At 41.5% G+C, this 26,245-nt stretch overlaps 1 protein-coding gene across 1 annotated transcript in view; it reads left to right on the top strand.

Annotated features, from left to right (window-relative positions):
* Positions 1–26,245, top strand: part of prex1 (phosphatidylinositol-3,4,5-trisphosphate-dependent Rac exchange factor 1) — a 242,446-nt gene that overhangs the window by 186,169 nt on the left and 30,032 nt on the right. The window contains exons 25-31 of the mRNA XM_086005396.1: positions 3,973–4,249; positions 5,436–5,639; positions 14,678–14,766; positions 15,456–15,538; positions 17,040–17,130; positions 21,226–21,354; positions 24,279–24,320. Of these exons, the coding sequence (XP_085861522.1) occupies positions 3,973–4,249; positions 5,436–5,639; positions 14,678–14,766; positions 15,456–15,538; positions 17,040–17,130; positions 21,226–21,354; positions 24,279–24,320 (915 nt within the window). The remainder of the gene's footprint in view (positions 1–3,972; positions 4,250–5,435; positions 5,640–14,677; positions 14,767–15,455; positions 15,539–17,039; positions 17,131–21,225; positions 21,355–24,278; positions 24,321–26,245) is intronic.

Raw genomic sequence — 26,245 nt, 5'->3', positions numbered from 1 at the left:
CTTCATCCTGCTCCTACGGAATTGCAATTCCCAAAGTACAACCACCTACGTCACGTGTTGATCAGGTGGAAAAATTACAAATAATCTAGTTTCAAATAATCTCGTCATCTGTTAGTGTCCCTGGTCATTGGTGATTTGATGGTGAGAAAAACCTCCCCAGGCAGTGCTACACCAACCGCTTCAGCAAGAGTGAGGGAGGAGCAAAGAATAAACAAATAAGGCACTTGTGTCTTAAGCAAATATTGCAAATCCACCATGGGAGGTGAGGCAAAAAAAAAATCTCATTATGCAAATAACAGAATAAGAGGTTTTGTGGAGAGAAGAACTAACTAAATGTCTTGCATCGGGAAAGATTGTTGACTTAGTTTGCAAGCATCAGGGTTTGGATGGGTTGAGCATAATTTCTGATGCTTGCTGCAGTCCCACAGCAATCTACCTGCAGCAATAACTTGCCCATCATAAAAATATAGCAAATTTGATCAAGCAATGTATGACTTGATAGACTCGAGATAAAAATATTATACAGCTCATTAATGCCCTTGCGCCTGGCCGCCCTACCACTAACAGTAGGAGAAAAAGGTGGAAGGCTAGAAATGTCCCTCCCAGCTCATAACATTGCTACATTGAAGATTCTGCTCTCTCCTGCCAGGGAAATCCCACGTAAATGGGATAGAGAAAGAAAGAAAGAGACTTGCATTTATATAGCGCCTTTCACGACCACCGTGCGTCTCAAAGCGCTTTACAGCCAATGAAGTACTTTTGACGTGGAGTTGCTGTTGTAATGTGGCAAATACGGCAGCCAATTTGCGCACAGCAAGGTCCGACAAACAGCAATGTGATAATGACCAGATAATCTGTTTTTGTTATGTTGGTTGAGGGATAAATATTAGCCAGGACACCAGGGATAACTCCCCTACTCTTCTTCGAAATAGTGCCATGGGATCTTTTATGTCCACCTGAGAGAGCAGACGGGGCCTCGGTTTAACGTCCCATCCAAAAGATGGCACCTCCGACAGGGCAGCACTCCCTCAGCACTGCACTGGAGTGTCAGCCTAGCTTTTTTTTATGTGCTCAAGTCCCTGGAGTGGGACTTGATCCCACAACCTTCTGACCCAGTGTAAGGGGTCTCATCCCCTTTTTGCTGATCTTTGTGCAAGATGAATGGGAGCAATGTTCAGGAAAACTGGTACCTCAGTATGTTAAATTAATTTTAATACTTATTGATTAAACTAATTTTTCTGAAAATCTGTGTAAAAACATTGGCCCAGATTTTGCTGTGAGTGGCGAAGGAACAGCTTTTGCTGTTCACCTCGTGTCCAGTTGCCCAGAGACATTTTGCAGGCTTGTTAGCAGAGATTTCTAGTAACCAGGCATCTGATCCATTGCTTGAGCAGGTCACGCAACAGGGAAGTTCTTCAACCAATCAGATTGAAGAATCTTCACTGAACCGCACACAGTCCAAACCAGGAAGTAAAAAAAACAGGAAATATAAGTTACATTGAAATCATGTACAGGAAGCAAAATAAAGATTGGGAAATACAGATGTGGTTAAAGGAGAAGACAAAAACAGGAAAAAGTTTAAATTATTTTAAAAATCTGCAACATTAATTTTCTAGGAAATGAGATGCCACACTTGTAAAATTAATTTTTCAGGGCCAGAGGTTGTTCAGCAGTAATTATCACTTATTAAGAACAAGCATAAGAACATAAAGAGGAGCAGGAGTAGGCCAATCGGCCCCTCGTGCCTGCTCCGCCATTCAATAAGATCATGGATGATCTGATCCTAACCTCAAATCTACTTCCACTCTCCATCCCACCCGAACCCATGTGATCTCCCGGGAGAGGCGAAAAACCAGATTTAAAAAAAACCCCAATGTGCCAATTTGGGAGAAAGAATCTGGGAAATTCCTCTCCGACCCATCTAGGCGATCGAAACTCGTCCAGGAGATCACTCTGTCCCTGTATTTCCTACAGTACTTACCTTCTGTAAGAGGTGATCTCCACCCCAGCCAGGAACAGGCCCACTTTACTCTTGAAGGACTCCTAGCTGGCAGCCTGTTCCCAAGGTCTCCACTAATCCCTGTGAATAGAACCTTCTCCTGAAATCTAACACAGAATTAGAACATAAGAAGTAGGAGCAGGACCAGGTTACATGGCCCCTGGGCCCGCTCCGCCACCCACAGGGCCATGACCGATCCAAACCTAGCCTCATGTCCAATTTCCTGCCCGCTCCCCATAACCCCTAATTCCCCTTCTAGGAAACTGTCTATTTCTGTTTTAAATTTATTTAATGATGTAGCTTCCACAGCTCTCTGGGGCAGCAAATTCCACAGACCTACCACCCTCTGAGTGAAGAAGTTTCTCCTCAACTCAGTTTTGAAAGAGCAGCCCCTTATTCTAAGATTATGCCCCCTAGTTCTAGTTTCACCCATCATTGGGAACATTCTCACCGCATCCACCCGATCAAGCCCCTTCACAATCTTATATGTTTCAGTAAGATCGCCTCTCATTCTTCTGAACTCCAATGAGTAGAGTCCCAATCTACTCAACTTCTCATATGTCAACCCCCTCATCCCCGGGATTAATCGAGTGAACCTTCTTTGTACTGCCTCGAGAACAAGTATGTCTTTTAAGTATGGACACCAAAACTGTATGCAGTATTCCAGGTGTGGTCTCACCAATACCTTGTACAACTGTAGCAATACCTCCCTGTTTTATGTTCCATCCCCCTAGCAATAAAAGCCAACACTCCATTGGCCTTCTTGATCACCTGCTGCACCTGCATACTAACTTTTTGTGTTTCGTGCACCAGGACCCCCAGATCCCTTTGTACTGCAATACTTTCCAGTTTCTTGCCATTAAGATAATAACTTGCTCTATGATTTTTCCTGCCAAAGTGCATAACCTCACACTTTCCAGTATTATATTCCATCTGCCAAATCTCTGCCCACTTACTTAGCCTATCTATGTCCCTTTGCAGGTTTTTTATGTCCTCCTCACTCACTACTTTCCCTCCCATCTTTGTATCATCTGCAAACTTTGATATGTTACACTCGGTCCCTTCCTCCAAATCGTTAATATAGATTGTAAAGAGTTGGGGTCCCAGCACTGATCCCTGCGGAACACCACTAGTTACTGATTGCCAGTCTGAGAATGAACCATTTATCCCAACTCTCTGCTTTCTATTAGATAGCCAATTTTATTGCGCCATTAAAAACTCTTACTCCTGATTGCACTAGTCCCAACTTTTTCATCTGTCTTTAGTATGAGATTAGTGGGTAATTACACTAAGTTCACACCATTACAGTGATTTCAGTGCAGATTCCACTGGCGAAGGCGGCAACATCGCAGCCTGTGGAGGAACAGGGTATCACTGATAGCAACTTCCAGATTTCTGCGTTTAACTGTGCCTGTGCGGATGCTGGAAGTTGCTGTCAGATTTGCCCTGTAATAATGGCGAGTGCTGTCTGACTGCCTTGCCGTTAATAGTACAGCAAATTCCGGGCCATTGAAATGGTGCAGAGAACATTCTGTACAAACCAGTCATGTATTTGAGTTTATATGGCGAGTTGCTTCAAGATGGATTTACTTTCTGCTCCGTTCACCTCTCGGGCTCTGGACTTCTCCATGGTTGTTATAAACACAGTTTGGATTGGCAGATTGAATTTACACATTTATTTAACCTCCTCTGAGGTTGGATCCTGTGTTCCATCTAGCTACATCTTGTTGCTGTTTACAAAACTCTTGTATGTATGTAGGTGGCTTTGACCATCAAGGCTGGGACTTGGAATTTGTTCCTCAAAATAATATTTTGGTAATTTACTGCTGGCAACATTGGGTGCTTGATCTTGGCCATATTCTGTATTATTTCTTGTTCATGGTCCCAGAAATGTGTAATGTTCAGTGGTACTTTAATTGGTTGCCAAAGTAATCACTGGGTGAATATCAGTAAAATGTCATTTTTGTTCACAGGTATTATAAATCCTATGAATTTCACTCGGCATAGCATCACCACCATGGCGGCACCTCTATGGAAGTGTTTAGTTAGGGGGGAAGGGGAAACAGACCAGCAGCTGGATCCAGATGAATTGGTAAATCAACAGAATGGGGAGATGACCCAAGAAGGTGGAGGCTTGAGCTTTCTATTGAAGCAGGAAGACCTGGAGATTCAGGACTCTTTCTTCCAGCTTTTTATTAAACTGGAGATTTCTTCGAAGGAAATGAAGCAATATGTAATGCAAATAAATGTGTAAGTAGTCAGTGGCTCTGAATTGAACATTAATGATTACCCATTTTGCAAAAATTTGCTTTTGTACCATTACAGCAAATTGGGTTTTTAATTTAATTGTTAACAAATACTCTGGTGATTATTTATTTAATGGTTTTGCTGCACTAATAGTTTTTAAGCAGGTTTAGATGGCCTGTTTCTCTTGAAATTTGTTTCCTTCTCTAACCCTCCCACCCAAAAACAAGTCATGTTTATTTCTCAGCTAGTGAGGTGACCTGTTTCCATATCATTCTGCAGGTGCTGCTCTCTAAGCAGTTACTGGGAAGTGCTTGGAAAAGCCTGGGCTAATTTGTCCTTTTTTTTTCTCTCTTGTGGAAAACTCGTAATCTTTTTCTCGGTTTCCTGAGTGGTGGCTTCGGTTCCTCAGCCAGCGTTCAACTACTGGGTGAGATCATCTAACTCAGCTCAAGCTGGGGATCAGCTGGATCAGAGCGTTTTTTAAATCTGGCTCAGCTGCTCGCTGCTTTAACCGACTTGAGACCATGAGTAACCATAAATCCAAATTCGAATGACATCAAATTTAATATTAAGCTGGTCATAACCTGCAGCAATGATGGGTAGCAGAATAGTCAGATAATTCTGACCTTAAGCACCAGATGATTTGTTTTGCATCAGTGAATCTGTATATTGAAAGAAACCGATCACTTTATTTGTATATAGTGCACTCTCACTGCAATTCCTCTAGCAGCCCCTGTTTGGACATTGAAGCAATTCAACTGGAAGATACTTTTTTTGGCAGCTCACTGGGAACTCGTGTGACCTATTGACCCAACCAGGATACCAAACTCGGAAACCCAAGGAAGCTGGAGGATAAACGCCAATTGTGATTCAAACTGTGATTTCTCAACAGTTTTAGTCAAAAGGCTGTAATATTCTGTTTGCAGGGCAGTCACCGATGACCTGGAATAAATAACATTTGTTCACTAACTGTATTACAGTCTAACTGTAACTTGAATCAATCTGTCTGGTAGTTTTCACCTCTGAATTGAGTTACATGTGTCCCTCAAGTACAAGAAGTGGTACCCACTCCATCTGAAATGCGAGGTGATTGTTTCCAGGTGGCTTGACAAAGAAAAAGAAAATTATTTCCATATGCAAAGCATTTATTGTAGATCAGCTGGTAACATTGTTTCTATTGTGTCTGCAGCTTGCTGTCCTCAATAACTGAGCCTGCCCAGTCTGAGACTTCGGAGCATACTTCAGACCTCGCACTGCCCCCATCCATTCTGATGGAAGAAAACGATATTGACAAAGCTGAACACTGTGGAACAAAGAGAGTCTGCTTTGTGGTGAATGAAGAAGAGCAGGATGACTCTGGCCATGATACAACAAGTTACAGGGATTCCTATAGGTATGGATCTCTCCTGATTCCCTTAATGAGACACCAGTAACCAAACATTACTTTATGGTAGATCTTTTAATAGTTAATATTTTATTTGTACAAATATTGTAAGTTGGGTGTTTTTAATCATAGAATGCTCCAACACTGAAACAAGCCATGAGGCCCTGTTAAGTCTGCACTAGTTTTCTTCCTTCACCTCAGCCACCTAATCTAATTCCATCCTCCTGCTCACTCGTTGTACCCTTCAATATTCCTCCCTTTTTGAACTCGTGCCATTGGTCATTCCCTGGCTGGCTGGAAAGCTGGCACGATTCTGTTGATGGGGCTTCATAATGGGTTGCTTTTAATTAAGATTGAGTCTGGCGTGATGTAGAACAATTAATCTGTAGGGAAGTTTTCCGTCTCTCCGGTTCTGGCTTTCTCCTAGTGATGCAATCTGGTCACCCAGCTGAAATTGTAAACTCACCTTGTGGGGAGTCACTGGGTCGAGCCAACATGCTACCTCTACAAAACAAACATTCGGGCGCCAATCTCCTGTGTCACAAGGCCATTTCACCAATATCTATTTATCTATTTTATAGTAAGAATGTATAGGCTCACTAATAGAATAACCACTGTGTATACTGTTGCCCATGTCTCTAAATTGGTAAACTAACTTGGGTGAAATACAAATGCAGAATATTTTGCAAAGAAAAATGAAATTTTTAAGGTTTGATGCTGCCCACTGTGGGTTTATGTGCATAATTCCCTACACACTGCATTTCCGATCTTGTAGAGAGGCACCAAGTAAATGGCAGGGCTGACACACAGGAAGGGACTAAAAATAGATGAAGCCTAGTTCCTTGGCTACTTCTGTGCATTTATTGCAGCCAATTATAGATTGGCATTGGTGGGAGTCCAACACCAGGTCATCAAACTCCCTTCTCGGACTCGGGTGACATTGGATGATTGGGGAGGTAAGAGTGAGTAATTACCTTGAGTTTAAAAAATACTATTTAAAAATCCAAAATAATCTGTATTCGAGTTTATTGTCCCCACAGTCAAAGAATGTTGCGCTGAGCAACCAGACAATGCGATTCGTGCCTGACCACCTAATTCAGTTCTCTGCACTTGGGAACGAATTTTTGAAATGTTGGCTTTGTGAGGTATGTTAGGCTGTGTTGGCTTTAGTTCTCACTGTAGAAACTCCTCGCCCAGATTGTTGCTTTATTTGCAGTATGCGTGGAAGATGAATTCATTGGCCCATAAATTCGGGTCGGGGGCTTCCCGCGGGTGCAAGCCCCCGATCTGCACTTGCCTTGCGCGCCGGCCGTTGAGCTGTGGGCCCCTGTGGAATTCCAATCCGGGGCCTGGTCCAGCTGCCGGCGTGCAGTGCTTGCGTATCCCAGGGGCGCAGTTAGTTCGATGCGTCACGTGGGCCATGGGGAGCCAATCGGAGCAGGGAATGCTCCATTCATAAGATTGACAGGAAGACCTGTCAAAAGTTATAAATACTACGGCCCCAAAACGGCACTAAATCTTCAAATAATTTTTTTTTTTTTAAATCACTTTTTAAATAAACTATAAATTACATGAAATAACTATTTTAAACAATTTAAATTTTTGAAAAAAATAATTTTATTTTCTAACGGGGCTAAAAATAAACTTACTTGCTTTAAAGTATTTAAAAATAAACCTGTGGAAAAAATGTTTTAATTTTAATTAATTCACCACTTACTTTGTGAAAAGCAGGCCTTACGCCTGCTTTTTACATGTCTAACTTCTGGAGACTTACCCTCCCGGGAAAACCTGCAAAAAAAAACGAAGTTCGATGCGCACGCGCAGCCTCTCCTGCGCACGCGTTCGACCTCTGAACCTCTTCATTCAGGGGAACGAAAGTGCTGGTTTCCCGCGCATGCGCAGTGCATGCAGGAAACCGGCACTTCCATTGGGCTTACGGGTGAGTACCCCGTACGTACTCGCCCATGGAGACCCGAATTTCTGGGCCCTTACTTTTTCAAGCGGCTTGCCATGTATGGTGTGTTATGGTGCAAATGTTTTGCAGCTAGTGTGTATTATATGCAATATCTATGGTAATTTCTCTTGTGTTATGGTTAAAACCTAACTTGCAACTCTCTCTCAGCACATGATGTATTCTGTTGTGCTCTCCTCTCCTCCCCCTCCCAAGCAGTCATTGAATTAGTACTACATTTCTGATAGTTTGGGGCTATGGAGTCATGGGTTTACTGGACTGAGTTTAAGACAGTTCCTTTTGACTTTTGATTCTTTCTGGAGTGACGTAAAACTGTGCAACATAGTGAATAAAGGGATGGTTTGTAACCGAGTTGCATGCTGAACTGCTTGCCCACCAAACCCCCACCCCCCCCCCACTTTACTAATGGCTAATTTTATATTCTCATACTTCAGCTATTTGCACCCAAATAGTACTTACTGAACAGCTTCCAGTTACAGCATGAAAGTGTGCTTCTTTTCCTGCAGTGTTTCAGAATCTCTGTGCTAGATGCAGCGCCGCTGTTTTGTTTTAATTGAACTACATGCCAACTATGAAGTGAACAATCTCATCTGCCAGTTTCTTAAACTAAATCTGTAAAATGAGCGCTGGAATTTTATAAGCTGTGCTGTTTATGCAGTCTATAAGAATTTAAAGCAAAAGTGAAGCATGAAGTAGTAGTTCTAAATTTGTTTTCTTTTTTCCAAAATGCAGACACTACAAGTTGAATTAATCAATTGCTCCATTGTGTGCTGATTTGAAACAGATTTATTTCTTGCAACTTGTTCATGCTTGGTGTAGGTTTGAAATACCAGCTGTTTTGAAAGACTTTTTTTCCACCAGTCTGTGAACAATTTTCTCACGAGTTCAGTTCCAAACATTGAAAGCTTTTTTTAAATGTTTGGCTCTTGCAGGTATTTATGCAGAATAGTGAGGTGAAAAAAACAATGTTTATTCAGGTGTCCTCCACAAACCATTTTTCACAATCTGCTATTTGCACCAAGTTTCTGATTTTGGATACAAAACATTTCTCGAATCCGTTCTGAGTTTCATAACCAGTAGTATAAAAAATTCCTAGCATTTTTTCTTGAGTAGGATGTGTGTGAATTATAAAAAATATTTATTATTGAGTCCTATAGAGATCTGAAAATACATAAGCTCCCAACAGTTGATGGTGGTTTTAACAGGTCGTTTGGTTTGGTTTCAGGGCTGGTATGTAATGGCTTCTAATCTGTGCTTTTTTTTTTAGTGAAGAGGAGAATGGGCTCATAGTAAATCTAATTGTGTTACTTCAACAAAATTCATTGGCTGCTCCAAGGGAAATCCTGGGGCATCACTCAAGGCCCTTCTTGGAAAACCCTACAAGCATCCAATTCCAAAGCACTAGTAGAGGTCCTGGTCACAAATTATAGATGAAGGACTCTATTCAGCCCATCCATAAAAATCTATAATGTTTTCCATTATGTTATGAATGGCTTAAGCATAGCATGGTTTACTAGCCACGCTGTATTTTTGCATCCAACAATTAAAGGAAAAATTAGATAAGTTTGTGGAGAACCGACTACTTTCAGGTGTGTTTCAACAGTTGGGTCATGTTGCCTGCTATTTGAATGTTTGCATCAGCATTACATTGAGTATTCTCCTTGTAAGATGATCAGGCAGTGGCTGTCATCCAGTCAAATAACAAACCAGGTTTTTGATAAGACCGCATTTATGTTACAGGTGTGATATCAATAGAGGATACTGTTGGGGGGAGTAGTTTATACATTACAGCTCACATTTATGCCAGATGTGGCACAAAAGGTTCATTGTCTGTAAAGCCTCAAACCTCATGCATATTTTATTTATAAAGCACATCAAATATTTCATGTTTTTGCACGTGCTTTTTATTGACTGTTAAATGATGTGCAGCTTTGTGAGGTGCAACAATGTGGTCTTTTGTGTATTTTTAATGTCCAGTTGAGGTCGCAGGATGATATCAAACGATAAAAAAAAATTGGGATATCTTGAGATACTAGGATTAGTTTTGTTGGAGCAAAGATGATTTAACAGCGGTTTTTAACATTGCAAAAGGTTTTGATCGGGTGAATAGGAAAAAGACTATTTCCTCTGGTTGGTGAGGGAATAACACTGTCATCAATTTAACATGGTCACGAAGAGTGAAGAGAAAGCTTAGTAGAAATTTCTTTATACAGTGAGTTTTTAGAGCATGGGATGTTTTGCCATGGAGTAATTGGAGCTGCGAGTATTGCATCTTTAAAGAAAGAGTCATAAACATTTGACTTGGCGCAATACAAATTTATTGGGAGAGAGCAGGGCAGTAACATTTTTGGAGTGCTCTACCAAAGAGGTGCATAGACCAAAGAAGTGTACAGACCCAGCAGGCTGACTGGTCTCCGGCGCACAGACCCAGCAGGCTGACTGGTCTCCGGCGCACAGACCCAGCAGGCTGACTGGTCTCCGGCGCACAGACCCAGCAGGCTGACTGGTCTCCGGCGCACAGACCCAGCAGGCTGACTGGTCTCCGGCGCACAGACCCAGCAGGCTGACTGGTCTCCGGCGCACAGACCCAGCAGGCTGACTGGTCTCCGGCGCACAGACCCAGCAGGCTGACTGGTCTCCGGCGCACAGACCCAGCAGGCTGACTGGTCTCCGGCGCACAGACCCAGCAGGCTGACTGGTCTCCGGCGCACAGACCCAGCAGGCTGACTGGTCTCCGGCGCACAGACCCAGCAGGCTGACTGGTCTCCGGCGCACAGACCCAGCAGGCTGACTGGTCTCCGGCGCTGTAAAGCCCTATGGTCCTATAGTGAGGGCAATGGCCCGGATTTTGCAGTAAAAATAATGGTGAGGCTATCGGTGCTCACCACTATTAAGAGTAAATTGGACAACAACTTTGGGTGACTGCACATGCGCAGTTAAACACAGAAATCAGGAAGTTGCTGTCAGAGTTGCACTGCTCCACTAGAAGCTTCGCTGTACCAGTATCTCGCCCAGAGACTTGCAATTGAAACACATGGAATGTGTGAAGTTGGGGTACTTGCCCACTGGATACCCACTAAATGCGCCAGGAAAAATTACAGATTGTCCATTCTAGTGCAAACTAATTTTTAATGGTGTGTTAAGTCTTAATTACTGCTAAACAACCTCTCTAGCATTGAAAATTTAACTTTTACAAGTGAGGAGTATCATTCCTTCAGATTTTAAAAGATTAAAAAAAAAAATTATTTTACTTTTTCTGTGTCTCTTTCTCTTTCAATCACATCTTTCTTTCCCTCTCTTATTTCACATGGATTTGGCATTGAATTAACTATTCTAACTGACACTCCCTGCTTCAGACTGTACTGTTCATTAGCGATTCTTCAATTGGTTAGGGACATGCATAGTTTCTTGCCCTGTTCATGCAGGTTCCAGATCCCCTAGGAACAGGAGTAGGCCAGTTAGCCTCTCGAGCCTGTTCCATCATTCAATGAGATCATGGCTGATCTTTGACCTCACTCCATATACCCACATTTGCCCCATATCCCTTAATACCTTTGGTGAACAAAAATCTATCAATCTCAGATTTAAACTTAACAATTGACCCCCAAGCATCAATTGCCGTTTGTGGAAGAGCGTTCCAGACTTCTTCCACCCTTTGTGTGTAGAAGTGTTTCCTAACTTCACTCCTGAAAGGCTTGGCTCTAATTTTTAGACTATGCCCCCTAGTCCTAGACTCCCCAACTAGCGGAATTAGTTTTTCTCTCTCTCTCTCTATCCTATCAGTTCCCCTTAATATCTTAAACTTCGATCAAAGCACCCCTTATAAATTCCAGAGAATACAACCCTAATTTATGTAATCTTTCCTTGTAACTTAACCCTTGAAGTCCGGGTATCATTCTGATAAACCTACGCTGCACTCCCTCCAAGGCCAATATATCCTTCCTAAGGTGTGGTGCCCAGGACTGCTCACAGTACTCCAGGTGTGGTCTAACCAGGGCTTTGTATAGCTGCAGCATAACTTCTACCCCCTTGTATTCTAGTCCACTAGATATAAAGGCTAGCATTGTTAGTTTTTTGATTATTTTCTCTACCTGTCCATGACACTTTAATGACCTATGTACATGGACTCCCAAGTCTCTTTGGACCTCCACTGTTTCTAGCTTTTCACCATTTAGAAAGTACCCTGTTCTATCCTTTTTAGTTCTGAAGTGGGTGACCTCACATTTGCTACATAGAAATCCATTTGCCACAGTTTTGCCCATTCACTTCATCTATTAATATCTCTGTAATTTTATGCTTTCATCTACACTGCTTACAATGCCACCTATCTTTGTGTCATCGGCAAACTTGGATCTGTGGCTTTCTATGCCATCATCTAAATACGGTGAATAGTTGAGGCCCCAACACAGATCCTTGCGGGACACCACTAGTCATATCCAGCCAATTTGAGTACCTACCCATTATCCCTACGCTCTGTCTCCTGTCGCTCAGCCAATTTCCTAACCAGGTTAATAATTTGCTTTCAATTACTGTAGAGGGCGCTGCGCTGAAATGGATTTCTAACCACCGCAAGTTCCAGTGCAAAAGCCCATAGAATGTCTGTGGGCAAGTGTAAGTGTAATTAACGGCGTGACTGCAAAATCCGGGCCATTATTTTTCAGTTTCCAAACATTATTCAATTTGGTTTACAGGCTCATATTTTGTGAATGATGGCCATAACTACACTTCAGATAAGTCTAATTTTTGTTGCGCAGTATTAGCTCATTAATGTGCTAATTAACATTCACGTTTGATAGGTTAGAAAAAAATGCTCTGGTGGTCATCTGTGGGATGTATAAACTGCGGTTGTTTTTTATTTTCTTGAGTTTTTCTCTCCTCCGCTCATGAAAGTGCTCACTTCTTGTTTAGCATATGGTTCTGTAGAGACAGACTGCCTTTCAGCACCTCGTCCAACTCCTCACTATTATGTATAAACCTTGACTGTAACCATTGCCAGGATATTCTACTGTGGGTGGTATCTCAACCGAACCCTAGCCCCTCTTCACCCGACTTCTGCGCACATGCACTCGGAGTCTGCCAAAGATCATGTTAATTCATTTTTTGAATGTACTAAATAAGCTTGTTGGCTCAGGCGCAGCATATCTTGTCACAAAATTCCTAAAAGATTTATACAGGCAACGTCAACTGTTCATGCGTGCGTAGGAGTTTCTCTGATTCGTATAGATTATGTAGCCATTGGTTTAATTAAACTCTAAAAGACAATTACAATTGTCTGTGTCCTTTCTTTTCCTAAGAGCTCTGAGTTCTTTCTCCAATTATTCTGTAAAGGCACCCATCAAAATTGAGCAGTCCTATGGAAATGCAAAATAACCATGTTTTTATAGCAATTCCAGATAATCTGTAAGGGACAATCCTTTCACAACCCCCTACTCTTCCCCCCCCTCCCCCCAACTGCTTTCCAGGATGTTGTGAATACTGAAACAAGCAGTACTTAAGCCAATCTTTCTGTTTCTAAATTGTCTGCATCTCTTCATTTTGTAAATTGTTCCAACCTCCATCCCCAAGGATAAGACTGAAGGTAGCTTTGTATGTTCATTCTGTTCTGTACAATATCTTTAGTTTCTTTACAAAGCTGTGAATGAATGCACAGTTTGCAGCAATTTCATCCTTACCAGTAATTTATTTAGAATTTGCAAAAAGAGTGCATGTATATCAGAAAGGAGGTGGTCTCATTTGGTAAATTCAGAATATTTGGACTTCAGTGATTTTATAGTGATGACTAATTCAGATGGGATCTCTGGACTCTTCTGAGTTATGTTTACTATAATAAAGCAAGTCATTGAGTTAATTTACTTTATATGTAACTGTGTTTTATTTTCTAAAAAATCATGACGGTAACTGAGTTGTAATATTCGGAGCAATAGAGGCAGGATGATCCAAATGATTTAGTCATTCGTGAAGTCTAGGGTATTTTAAGAAATGTAGCATAAGTAAGTTAATATCTGTTTTATTAAATTCCTGTGTAACTGCGGCACAGTTTGGTATGTGTATGTGTGCTTTGGATAAGAAAGTAGGGGGTCTTTGATATATTGCCCTCTGGAGGCAAATAGAGGAATGGTGTGAATAATTTCCTGTCCCAATATTTCTGCAGTTTAAGCCAAAAGGTATAATAAAGGCTTATAAGCTACCAGGTGCCAATTTGAAGTAAATTATATAAAGATGTTATAAAGTGAATAGAGTAGAATTCTGACTCCTAAATTTCAACATGTATTCACATTTAGTTATGGAATGTATGTAGTGTACTGTGGTATTGGCGCAATAATACAAGTGGTTGTTCCCAGTAAACACTGCGTAGACTTGTGTAGCTATGAAAGCCAGTTATATTTAACTATAAATTGAAAATGGAAGTGATAACTTGGATACTTTGTACAGGATATTCAGAATTTTATAGTATATAAATCGAGCACATCATCTACTGGCACTTAAATTGCTTTGCCATATAAAAGACTGATGTCAAGCCCCAATGTGTGAAAGCTACATTCTTACCTCATAAGCTTCTCTGTTGTTGAGTCTTAGCTCCTGACTTTATCACATTGTATATTATAGCTTATTGGGGGGCATTTTTACCAACGTTCTATTTTATATATTTTTTAATGCAAAGTATCTGCTTCCCAAGGGCTGAATATGAATGGGTGTAGAGTACAGTTCACTCTCCTTTTCTGGAAAACAAAATACATGATAAATTGTGACATGGATTTCATTATATCGACTTCAGTTTTTGTATAAATCACCAGGTTTTAAACATTACTGTTTTATGTGCTTGTAAATTACTTACTATGCACTGAAAAAACTAGCAAACTACTGTTGGCTTTAGAAAAACAAAAAAACCTTGATCCGTTGCCAAGATTTTATACAGTTTTTGTGAACATAATTCAGTAAAGATTCAATTGATATTTGAATGGGGACTGGTCTTGATTTGAATTCCAGACCATTTGTTTAATGGAAGGGTGTCATTGGACATGTGTTGAGGATTTTAATGCTCAAAGTTCCAATTGTATTTTGTGATGTCTTGCAGTGAATGTAATAGCAACAGAGATTCCGTGCTGTCCTATACCAGTGACCGCAGCAGGAGCTCCTATCTGGGCAGTGATGAAATGGGATCAGGTAAGATTTTGCTCCAAGTAAAACGTTATGAAAGCGCTTAACTATTTTTAGGACTGCAGTAGCATTTTTCTCCTCCAAAATGTAACCCATTTATTTTTTGTGTAGTTTTTAACCACAAGTGAGTGTGTGTGTGTGTGTGTAAGGTCAGCAAGATGATGACTATGGTATTTAGGGGAAGAAATCTGCCGTGTCTCATCATTCACATTTGTAATCATCAACAGTTACCATGGGGCCATTTACTGGCAGTCCATCTTGTTCCAACGGTGCAAATGTCTTTTTTCAAATTGAAACTAGTGGAGTTCGGCAATAAAGATGCAGAGCTGCACTAACTGGGGTTCACTCCACAGTTAATGGATTTTCCATACATGCTTCCATTTGGATTTTCATATTAGCTCATATTTCCTTCTTTATAGCATTTGTGAAGTTTATTTCTTTACTGTGTAATGTTAATCAGAAAATTGTTGATGTTACATGGAATCTCCCCAAAAATGTGCAGTGATATTGTGTGCTGCTGGAAGCATTTGTTCACGAGACTCCAGTTTTTCGGATATATTTTCTGTCATAGCCCTCTACGCAGCACTAGTATATGATTTGAAGATTGATCAGATGAAGAGGTGTTGAAAATTCTTTCATCTACCTGTATAATTTTATTTTCATAAATTGAAATCTACTTTCTCTCTTTAAAACAGGGGATGAACTGCCTTGCGACATGAGAATTCCTCTTGACAAACAGGACAAATTACATGGCTGCCTTGAGCATCTCTTTAATCAGGTACATACACTTTGCCATCATCCACATATAGGTTGCATCTAATAGGTCTTTGTTTTGCACACTTGAGGTGCCAAGCTTGTCCATGCAAATTTTTGTCAGACTTGCATTTGTTGGCTCAAATTTCATTTTCATAAAGCAGCAACAAATTCCATTTGACTAGTTAGGAATTGCACCAATCAGAAGGTAGAGAAACTTGCAATGAAAAGCTACTAAGATATATGAGAACAGCCAATCCAGAATAAGCAGTCAGCAAAAGTTACCAATGAAATTGTTCAAAAGTTTGTAATTATAAAGATGTCAAGTATTACAAAATTAATAACATTTTTAAAACTTGTCGATATAGTCCTATTTCCTGCATTCAAAATGCCTCCAGCAACATTTTTGATCAGCCTCCTCTGAGAAGCCTGAGTCGTGCGTTTTTGGGGGTTCCTCAATCAGTCACCCTCAGCTGATGGGATTCCACAAGGTAGCAGTATGTAATCCCATCTGTGCATTTGTTTTCATGAGTGATAGCAAACCTAGCCATTCTTAGTTTGCTGAGACTTGTTGGTAAACCCATCCCCCCTTCACTCCAGTGTAATAATAGAAAATTACTGAGGACATAAACCATCTTGGGAGTTGTGAAAATAACTGCAATTGTTCTTTTGTATAAGACAGCAAAATTGACATGAACTCAACATCTTTTTTGAGGTAACTTTGAAAGATTTTTTTTTTACTATACCAGACAACTTGTTGCAACTACAGTTGGCATTTCTAGTGAGCTAAACACTCATGAGGAGAAAACCAGCAAGTAGGGAAGAATTAGGGTGGGAATGGCTAGGAGTAGGTCTTGTATTTTATAATGTATTCTAAATACTTACGCCAATTGAATTTATTTTTGTTGAGATGATGAGTGATTAATGTATACAGTGGTGAGCTCTGGAAGCACTGTCACATTACGTAAGTTTTTAGAGGGAGGAATGGTGCTGATTTAAACAAGTATAGTTGAGTAGTCCATTTTGGTAACGCTATTGTTTGAGATGTGTGGTAAAGAGAGAAAGATGCACATTAATTTAAACATAACCTAGTTTCATCTTTTCTTGGGCTTTAAATATTTTTTGGCTTTCCCTATAAAAGCAACACCCTAAATTGGCAGTGAAGAGCTATTTACTCATACTGCACTCGGAGATGTATTTATTTTTGAGTATTAAGTGAAGGGAACAAATGTATTTATTTACCAGTAACAACTAAGACAAATACCAATCAAAAACACTTGCTTCTCTGTCTCTTTGTAGATCTCTTAGAACCTCTTTCCAAATTCTATCACCACCTCTTGCCCACTTCAACATCCTAGCACTCTTTTGCAACAACTTAACCTTTGTCTCACCGTAAGCAACACTATGGCTGATCTTGTAGTACTTGCTGTGCATAATTTGTGAAATAAAACATAAAAACTAAGTATTGGAAATTTAAATGACATGGAAACAAATTGTGATGCTCACTGATGTTTGAATTCTTACAGGTGGACTCCATTGATGCACTCCTCAAGGGGTCAGTTATGGCCAAGGCCTTTGAAGAGACAAATGGCATTAGTACAGAATACAACATACAAGGTAACATAGGCTTACATGGTCATAAAATCCAAGTACTAATTCTGTCTTCATTTTTGAAATGATGGGTACATTAATGGCCTTTCTCATAAATCTCTGTAGGTGCCCGTCATTCACTTGTGAATTGGTGCCAGTCATTCACTTGTGAATTGGTGTACAAGTGCTTAGGGAGTTGGATTACACAAAGTGAAAGCTAACTAACCATTAGGGATGGTCCCTGGAAGCATTCCAACTATACGTCTGTTTATATTACTTTTGTGTACAAATGGCTGCCATGTAAATTTTACATTTGATTTATGCTGTTTAAATATGGAAATCACAAAATTTAGTGAGAAAATTACCTTCAACAATAGGTCAACATTCTAAAATGTGGAGGGAAATCTTAAACCAGGACTTTTATAGCCCCGGAAGGGTAAATCCTACACAACTTTTGATTAATACCATTACAGAATTGCCCTCTCGGACTGCCTCAAATTATCTAACACTGTTCGATACTAATTTTCTCAACAGTACAAAACAGTTAGCGTTTAGTCTTAAGTAAAGTAACAACTGGTTCTCGCCTTCTGTGCTTTTTGATGAGATTGATGACTGTGGAAATGAATACACATTCAGTCTCTTGCCCTGGTTAAGCACAGAGCTGTGTTTTCAGGGAGTTTTAATTTACATTTCATTTAATTTGATTTGTTTCTTCTGCATTCTTCTTTGTGGTTAAAATGGCCAGTAGAATTTTAATTCCCTGATTCGAACTGAGAGCTACCTAAACAGATGTATAACTTCAAACCCATGTCCAATGCCTCGCTAAAACCAGTCCATCTATATTTTTAGTTGCCTGCCCCACTTCTTGGTTCAGTGTCCACTGTACATTCTCTCTCCATAAAGTGCCTTGAGTGATGTTAATTCAAAGGTGCTGTGTTAAATGTAACTTGCTCTTGCATTACTCTACCACTTCCATAGAAATGCAGTATGTGGGGAATAACGGCAGCAAATCAGAATTTCCCATCATGCGCAGCATAGTGGTGCACCAGCAGACCATGTCCGGCTCACCCAATATGGGATGGGATATGGAGTGGAGCTATAGTAGGGGGTGATGCACAGCCAAATATAGAGGGGAAAAAACAAGTCAGCCTGGAAGGTGGAGCAAATATGTAACAGCGCAAGGGAGTATGGCAAGGCTGGATGGCATTTATTTTAATGCAAGGAGTCTTGCAAGTAAGGCTGATGAATTGAAGGTGTTGAACACATGGGAGTATGATATTGTTGCTATCACAGAGACATGGTTGAGGGAGGGGCAGGACTGGCAGCTCAATATTCCGGGGTATAGAATCTTCAGGCGAGATAGAGGGGGGTGTAAAAGAGGAGGGGGTGTCGCAATATTAATCAAGGAGTCAATTACTGCAGTAAGGAGGGATGATATCTTAGCAGGTTCCTCTAATGAGGCCATATGGATAGAACTTAAAAACAAAAAGGGGGCAAGCACTTTGCTGGGCGTGTACTATAGGTCCCCAAACAGTCAGGGGGAGATAGCGGAACAGATATATAGGCAAAACTCAGAGAAGTGTAGAAATAATAGGGTAATAATAGTAGGGGATTTCAACTTCCCCAGTATTAACTGGAATAGTCAGAGTGTGAAAGGCTTAGGGTGCGGAATTCTTAAAGTGCATCCAGGAGAGCTTTTTGAGCCAGCATGTAGAAAGTCCTACAAGAGAGGGGGCGGTACTGGACCTAATTCTACGGAATGTAGCCGGGCAAGTGGTAGAAGTGTCAGTAGGAGAGCATTTTGGTGACGGTAACCATAATTCGGTGAGATTTAAGGTAGCCATGGAAAAGGACAAAGATGGGACTGGAAATAAAGGTTCTAAATTGGGGGAAGGCTGATTTTAATATGAATAAGGCAGGATCTGGCAAAAGTGGATTGGGATCAGCTACTTGTAGGAAAATCCACACCAGAGCAGTGGGAGTCTTTCAGAAAGGAAATAGAGAGAGTACAACGCCAACATGTTCCCGTAAAGGTCAAGGATGGGACCAACAAGCCCAGGGAACCCCGGATGTCAAGGGATATACAAGAATGGATTAGGAAAAAAAGGGAGGCTTTTGGCAGATACAAAGGACTAAAAACAGTGGAAGCCCTAGAGGAGTATAGAAAGTGCAGGGGGTACTTAAAAAAAGAAATTAGGAGAGCGAAGAAGGGCATGAAATAACACTGGCAGGCAAAATAAAGGAAAATCCCAAGGTGTTTTATAAGTATATTAAGGGAAAGAGGATAACCAGGGAAAGAGTAGGGCCCAAAGTGGCAATCTGTGTAGAGGCGGAAGATGTGGGTGAGGTTTTAAATGAATATTTTGCATCTGTGTTCACCTATGGAGAAGGACGATGTAGGCATAGAAATCAGGCAGGGGATTGTGATATACTTGAACAAATTAGTATTGAGAGGGCGGCGGTACTAGCGGTTTTAGCGGGCTTAAAAGTGAATAAATCGCCAGGCTCAGACAAGCTGTATCGCAGGCTGCTGTGTGAGGCAAGGGAGGAGATTGCAGGGGCTCTGACACAAATTTTCAGAACCTCTCTGGCCACAGGGGAGGTGTCAGAGGACTGGAGGACAGCTAACGTAGTACCATTATTCAAGAAGAGTAGTGGGGATAAACCAGGGAATTACAGGCCAGTGAGCCTAATGTCAGTGGTAGGAAAATTATTGGAAAAAATTCTGAGGGACAGAATTAGTCTCCACTTGGAAAGGCAAGGATAGTCAGCATGGCTATTTCAGGGGGAGATCATGTCTAACCAATTTGATTGAATTTTTCGAGGGGGTGACTAGGAGCGTGGGTGAGTGTAGTGCATTTGATGTAGTCTACATGGACTTCAGTAAGGCTTTTGACAAAGTCCCGCATGGGAGACTGGTCAAGAAGGTAAGAGCCCATGTGATTCAGGGCAATTTGGCACATTGGATCCAAAATTGGCTTAGTGGCAGGAGGCAGAGGGTGACGGTCGAAGGTTGTTTTTGTGACTGGAAGCCTGTGTCCAGTGGTGTACCGCAGGGATCGGTGCTGGGTCCTTTGCTGCTTGAAGTGTACATTAATGATTTAGATATGAATGTAGGAGGTATGATCAGTAAGTTCGCAGATGACATGAAAATTGGTGGAGTGGTAAATAGCGAGGATGGAAGCCTCAGGTTACAGGACGATATAGACAGGTTGGTCAAATGGGCAGAACAGTGGCAAATGGTATATAACCCTGAAAAGTGTGAGGTGATGCATTTTGGGAGGACTAACAAGGCAAGGGAATACACAATGAATGGTAGGACCCTAGGAAGGACAGAGGATCAGAGGGACCTTGGTGTGCATGTACATAGATCCCTGAAGGCAGCAGGACAGGTAGATAAGGTGGTTAAAAAGGCATATGGGATACTTGCCTTCATTAGCCGAGGCATAGAATAGAAGAGCAGAGGGGTTATGATGGAGCTGTACAAAACGCTAGTTAGGCCACAGCTGGAATACTGTGTGCCGTTCTGGTCGCCACACGATAGGAAGTCGTGATTGCATTGGGGAGGGTGCAGAGGAGATTCACCAGGATGTTACCTGGCCTGGAGCGCTTCAGCTATGAAGAGAGACTGGACAGGCTGGGGTTGTTTTCCTTAGAGCAGAGGAGGCTGAGGGGGGACCTGATTGAGGTGTACAAAATTATGAGGGACATAGATAGGGTAGATAGAAAGGAACTTTTCCCCTTAGTAGAGGGGTCAATAACCAGGGGGCATAGTTTCAAGGTAAGGGGCAGGAGGTTTAGAGGGGATTTGAGGAAAAACTTTTTCACCCAGAGGGTGGTTGGAATCTGGAACTCACTGCCTGAAAGGGTGGTAGAGGCAGGAACCCTCGCAACATTCAAGGAGCCTTTAGATGAGCACTTGAAACGCCATACCATACAAGGCTACGGACCAAGTGCTGGAAAATGGGATTAGAATAGACAGGGCTTGATGGCCGGTGCGGACACGATGGGCCGAATGGCCTCTTTCTGTGCTGTATGACTCTATGTATAGTCGCTCCATATCAGAAATGGCTACGAATACAGTAATGAGACTGTGATCACTAACTCCCAGAATCTCTTCAGAATTTCGACAGAAAGTTGACCGAAACATAAAATGTCGAAGTATAATCCAAACAAATATGCAGGAAGACCCCTGGAACTTGCCTTCTTCAATCAATGCCTTAGTGGACAATGTACAGGAGTATGTGGAAGGTTAGTAATGTATTTATGAATTTTGGGACCAATTCTTCCCATGAGTCACCTTTTAACATCTTGTACAATAGTTTTAAATTAATGGGTAGCATTTAAGTAAACCTAGTCAAATCATTTTTACTCACCATTACCTTACTTTATTGTAACTGGGCCATAGTACAAAAGGATGTGTACTCCTTTTGGGTTCAGTACACCAAGGATCTGTTTGACATGAGTTAAAGCTAAGTTGAAATAGACCCTGGTGGAAATGCATGCCTTCTCAATTCATTACGTACTGGAACCCTGGGATGTTTTGTAGTTTAAGTGATTTAACACATGAAATACATTCTGCAGGCCTTTGGATTTAATCATAATTCTAAATGTTGTTCCATTGAGTTCTTACCGACTAAAAACTGCTGCTGGAAGGGAAGACATTCTAATACTGAGTGAAGCTGAAATGATTTAAGCAGTAATAAGAGACGTATATGTTGTGCATTTTGCTGTCCCATGCACTCTTTGTGATCCAATGTATAACTGCTGTAGTAAAAACCCTGTCTAAGCACTTTGTAGATTTATTATTTTCCATTAGATCACTTGGATTCATCATCCTCTCATATTTGCATTTAAAAAATATAGTTACAACAGCAGTGACCATTGATAGCCAAGTGGACTTTCAATTCTGTTGAACTAAAGATCCACTCCTATCCCCGATAGTCTAACCCATTGAAATTAACACATTTTCTGCGGCGTTCACAACTGGAAATTAATGGCACCTTTTAGGTGTCAATACGTTGCATTTTAATAACTTATCACAAGTAATGTCTGAAATTTTCCATGTTTACACATTTTTTCAAACAAGTATTTTTCACTATCTAGGCATACCATCACCAAACATGCAGGTATCTTGGTTACTGCTGTGCTCTGCAGATTTGCAATCTGTCATTAGATTTCTGCAATTACTAACCTGGAGTTTTGTGCACTGCAGGATCTGTGGCTTTTAATTACTCATACATTTCCTGTAAATAGTAACCTGTGTTTATATAATGAGCATATTCTTAGGCTTTTCACAGGGCCAAAGATAATGTTTTACAACTGTGTGTGTGGAAGTTTCAAAATAAATTTTTTAAAAACTTGAGCAGTATTGAATGGTAGTTTGCAGCATAGACTATATTTTAACATTTTTAATCTCCCATGGAATATTGCACTGGATTCAATTAAGTTTTATGATGCCACGCATTTCTTCCATATTGAGATTGTTATTATGAGACACTTTTTTTTCCTGTGCTGGTGTTTAGGAGGGAAATCAGAGAAGATGATCTTAATGTGATTGCAAGTACTCCAGTGTACTTGTAAATTGTACTTCAATATTTTAAGTGATTGGCTTGTCTTTTAAAGTAATTTTCTCCGCTGTGTTGTACATATAATACTGAGCACACAATGGAAACCAAACGTCATGTAGACGTTTCTGATGGTTCATAGCATCAAATGACTAGAAGTGACACCCCTGATGATCCCAATGCTCCGGCTGTTTTCCCAGACTGCTAGAGACCTTTGGAATATCATGTTGCTTGAATCATTTTTTAATTATAAGGCTCCTGTTCTTAAAGACCAATGGCAGTGCAAGGTCCGAAGTACAGCCCGTATCATTAGATACCTGTTCGTGCATTGAAACTTCTCTCTTCATGACATCAGGAATTTTAAATGCAGCCTGAGAGAGAAGCAGTACTCAGCTGCCAGATTGTGAATCATTATTTTGGCTCCTGCTTTGGTCTCATACCTTATATTTCCATTTCCCCATAACTAATCCCTGCATTTACTCCAACCCCTCCCCCCCCCCCCCCCACCCCACCCCACCAACCCTGTCATCCCCTTCTCTCCATTCTGCTGCTCTCACCTCTTCCTCTTCTGCCTCCTCTCTCCTGTCTGCTATCTTCTCCTCCATTTCTCCTGTCCTTCTTTTCCTCTTCCTCCTCCCCCTCCCTCTTCTCCACTAGTACTTGGCCCTCATCTGCTCTTCCCTCCCATATGCTGCTTCTGTCTTCTCATTTCCCCTTCTCTACTTTGGACCAATTATCTCCAGCGCCATCTAAGCCTGCTTGACCTGAATATTGCACTTGGTCCTGCAACACTACGGCGGATTGAGTAATTTTACATTGTTCTAGTATCCTGAGTAAACATTACATTTAAAACCTAGGCCTAGAAATTCAGTGGCCTGCGCCACCAGTTTGCACCCAAAGAGGGCTTTTGCGCCAGTCTGCAAACTTCAGGCGAAATTCAGCGGGGTGCTAATGGCGGCGTTAGGCTGTAGCGCTGCGCCGCCACCGATGACGTCATCGGTGTGCGCAGCGCCCCGTTTCCGCGAAGAACGCCATATTAAGTTGCGCCCGCCTCTTCAGCGCCGGCCGCAGACAGCGACCGGTACACAGGGCCTACCTGTGGCGGTAATTAAAGTGGAGGTGCGGCCGGCCGCTTTTTCGGCGGCCGCCTGCCCGCACCTCCTTCCCCGGCCTCCTCCACCCCCCCGCTACCCGGCGGCATTGCCGGCTGGTTTCCGGGAGCCCGGCACTTCTCCGTTCTGCTGGGCTCTTTTGCCGGCACTCGCGATCGGGGCTCCGGCTGCTGCAGGCACCTCCCCCTTAAGAGAGGGAGGAAGGCCTGCAGTACCGCAGCCTGCCGCTCCGCTGCGAGTGGCGCTGCGGCCACTAGCGCGCCGATAATCAGTTTCAGCGCCCAAGCGGGGCGCCGAAACCCCTGTTTAGCGGCCGCCTTCCACTTGGTGCGCTGACACTGAATATCCCGCTTGCGCAAGTGGATCCGCGTGCAGCGGTAATTCCGGCGCCCAGGTGAGCTGGGCGCCCCATAATGAATTTCTAGGCCCTATTTTCTTAACTTCAAGATGTATTAATACTGACATTTCAGTAACTTCTGTATAATTGCTTCCACAGATGGGAAAAATCAATTGCTTTTAGCTCTACTTCACTGCACAGGTAAGACATGTTTTAATCACTGCAATTCAGGTAAGCAAAACTGACGTGGGGAGAAAAAGTATGTGCATTACTTTATAACTCCTTCTACCATAGCCCAATAAAAACTGTATTACAGGTGAAAGTAACCTTTGTAGTGAGATGAAAGAACCAAGGTTATTGCTAAAATCTTTACGTTAAATGTTTTGGAACTTAAAGGCCAAAGTTAAGACAGAAGACCCATCTAAAACAATGATGTGTTGATTTGGTTGTGGTCCATATACAATAATTTACTAACTATAGTTTTATATTTTCAGCAATTGTTTTTCTGTGTTCCATAGCAAATGAATGCCAAAGGGTTTAATGCTAATATGTAGATTATTCCTTTGAGGAGCATTCTGAAATGAATTGTTTCTCAATTTAAAAAAAACTTGCTGTAATTCTGTGGTAATATTACGTCGCCCACTTGGAACAGGATGTCAACATTCCTACCTATCTATCTGGCTGGTGTGAAAAGGTGTAAAAAAAATGATAATACACGAGAGTTTTCAGTGGACTTAGGATTTTAAAGCATTAAATGGAATGCCTTTTGCGCACTCCCTTTTTAACTTTATTTTGGTTTGTTATGTCTTTCAGCTGTCATGTAAAGTTAGTTACTAAACAAAACCTTTCTAAAGATGTGTAATATCTATTGCAACTGGTTAAATTCTATTTCTAGCTTCAGTCAAGTCGTTAATGTTATCTTTTTCTGCAGTGACGAGTATTTTCCTTTTGTGTTCTGTTGTGTAAATAAAATTCAATTTACTGATGAGATTAAACAATATCCCTTCCCATGTGATGGGGAGCAAATTAAGGTTCATTATTTAATGTATTTGAAGGAATTGTTGCATTTGCTAGCCTTTAGATTTATTTATTATATCTGATTTTTATGCTGTCCTCAAAAATCCAACTACATTGAGTTTGCCATTGTTCTCCCTCCATAAAGCTGTTTCGATCTTGAATGCACCAAGTTTGTAGCATCAGTTTGGCTGTTAGTGACTGGACTTATTTTTTTGCCACAGAATGCTCTTCCGAGCAGATTATTTGTATAGCGAAGAGTCTACTTTGGTTTTACTCATTTGTTTGGACAGGGCAAAGTTTGGTTTGTAAAGGATGGAGCTAGTAGACCTCAGATTTTTCAAGGCCACATTATACTTCTCCTCTACTTAGTAAGAAGGTGGAAAATTTTAAGTATGAAGAGAATGTGTTTTTTATGATTTGGTAGAAGTAGTGATTCACTTTTTATTTTTATAATCTACTTTCAAACATTTTTGTGGCGCAAACTGTTTACATTTTTCAAAAGTTCCAAGCCTTGTTGTAAACAAATGTCCCTCACCCATCCATCCAGCCATTCATTCATCTGATTCAGACTTGCTGCTTTTCTTTAAAATAACCACAGCACCAGTGGCAACTTGTGGAGCCTTGTGGGCTTGATGATATAGGAGACAACTGCCCCTTGGTTGAATGAGGAAGGCAGCACCCAAGTCAATGTTCATAAAGTGCTTTTAAGAATATTTCATGCTTTTTTTTTGGAATATTTTTTTTTGGATCCTGCTGGCCCAAGGAATTCTGTTGTGGCTTGTTACCAGGGCATGTGAGCCCCCAGAATATGAGCATCAGGGGGTATAGGTGCTGTTTTTTTAAAAAGGTCAGTTAAATGTGTCTCTTCGCGCCTCCTCCTCCACACAAACGCGCACACTTTAAGGGGGAAAAATTTGGTTGCTTTGCGCCTCTCGCCCTAAGAGGGCGCTAACGGGGTGCAAAGCAACTAGCACCCGGGCGTGGCGTTGCCAATGCCTCCCGCAAAATTCAGCGGGAGGTTAGCAACGGCAGTAACCATTAAAGCCCCGCGGCACTGCGCCACCGGCGATGACATCATCGCCGTGTGCTGCGCCCCGGCCACGATCTTT

Source organism: Somniosus microcephalus, chromosome 13 (assembly GCF_052327205.1).
Source record: "Somniosus microcephalus isolate GS21.2 chromosome 13, FLI_Smic_1.0, whole genome shotgun sequence".
Lineage (NCBI taxonomy): Eukaryota > Metazoa > Chordata > Chondrichthyes > Squaliformes > Somniosidae > Somniosus > Somniosus microcephalus.
The sequence above is the reverse complement of the archived record's forward strand: the minus strand, read 5'-3'. Positions and strand labels throughout refer to the sequence as shown.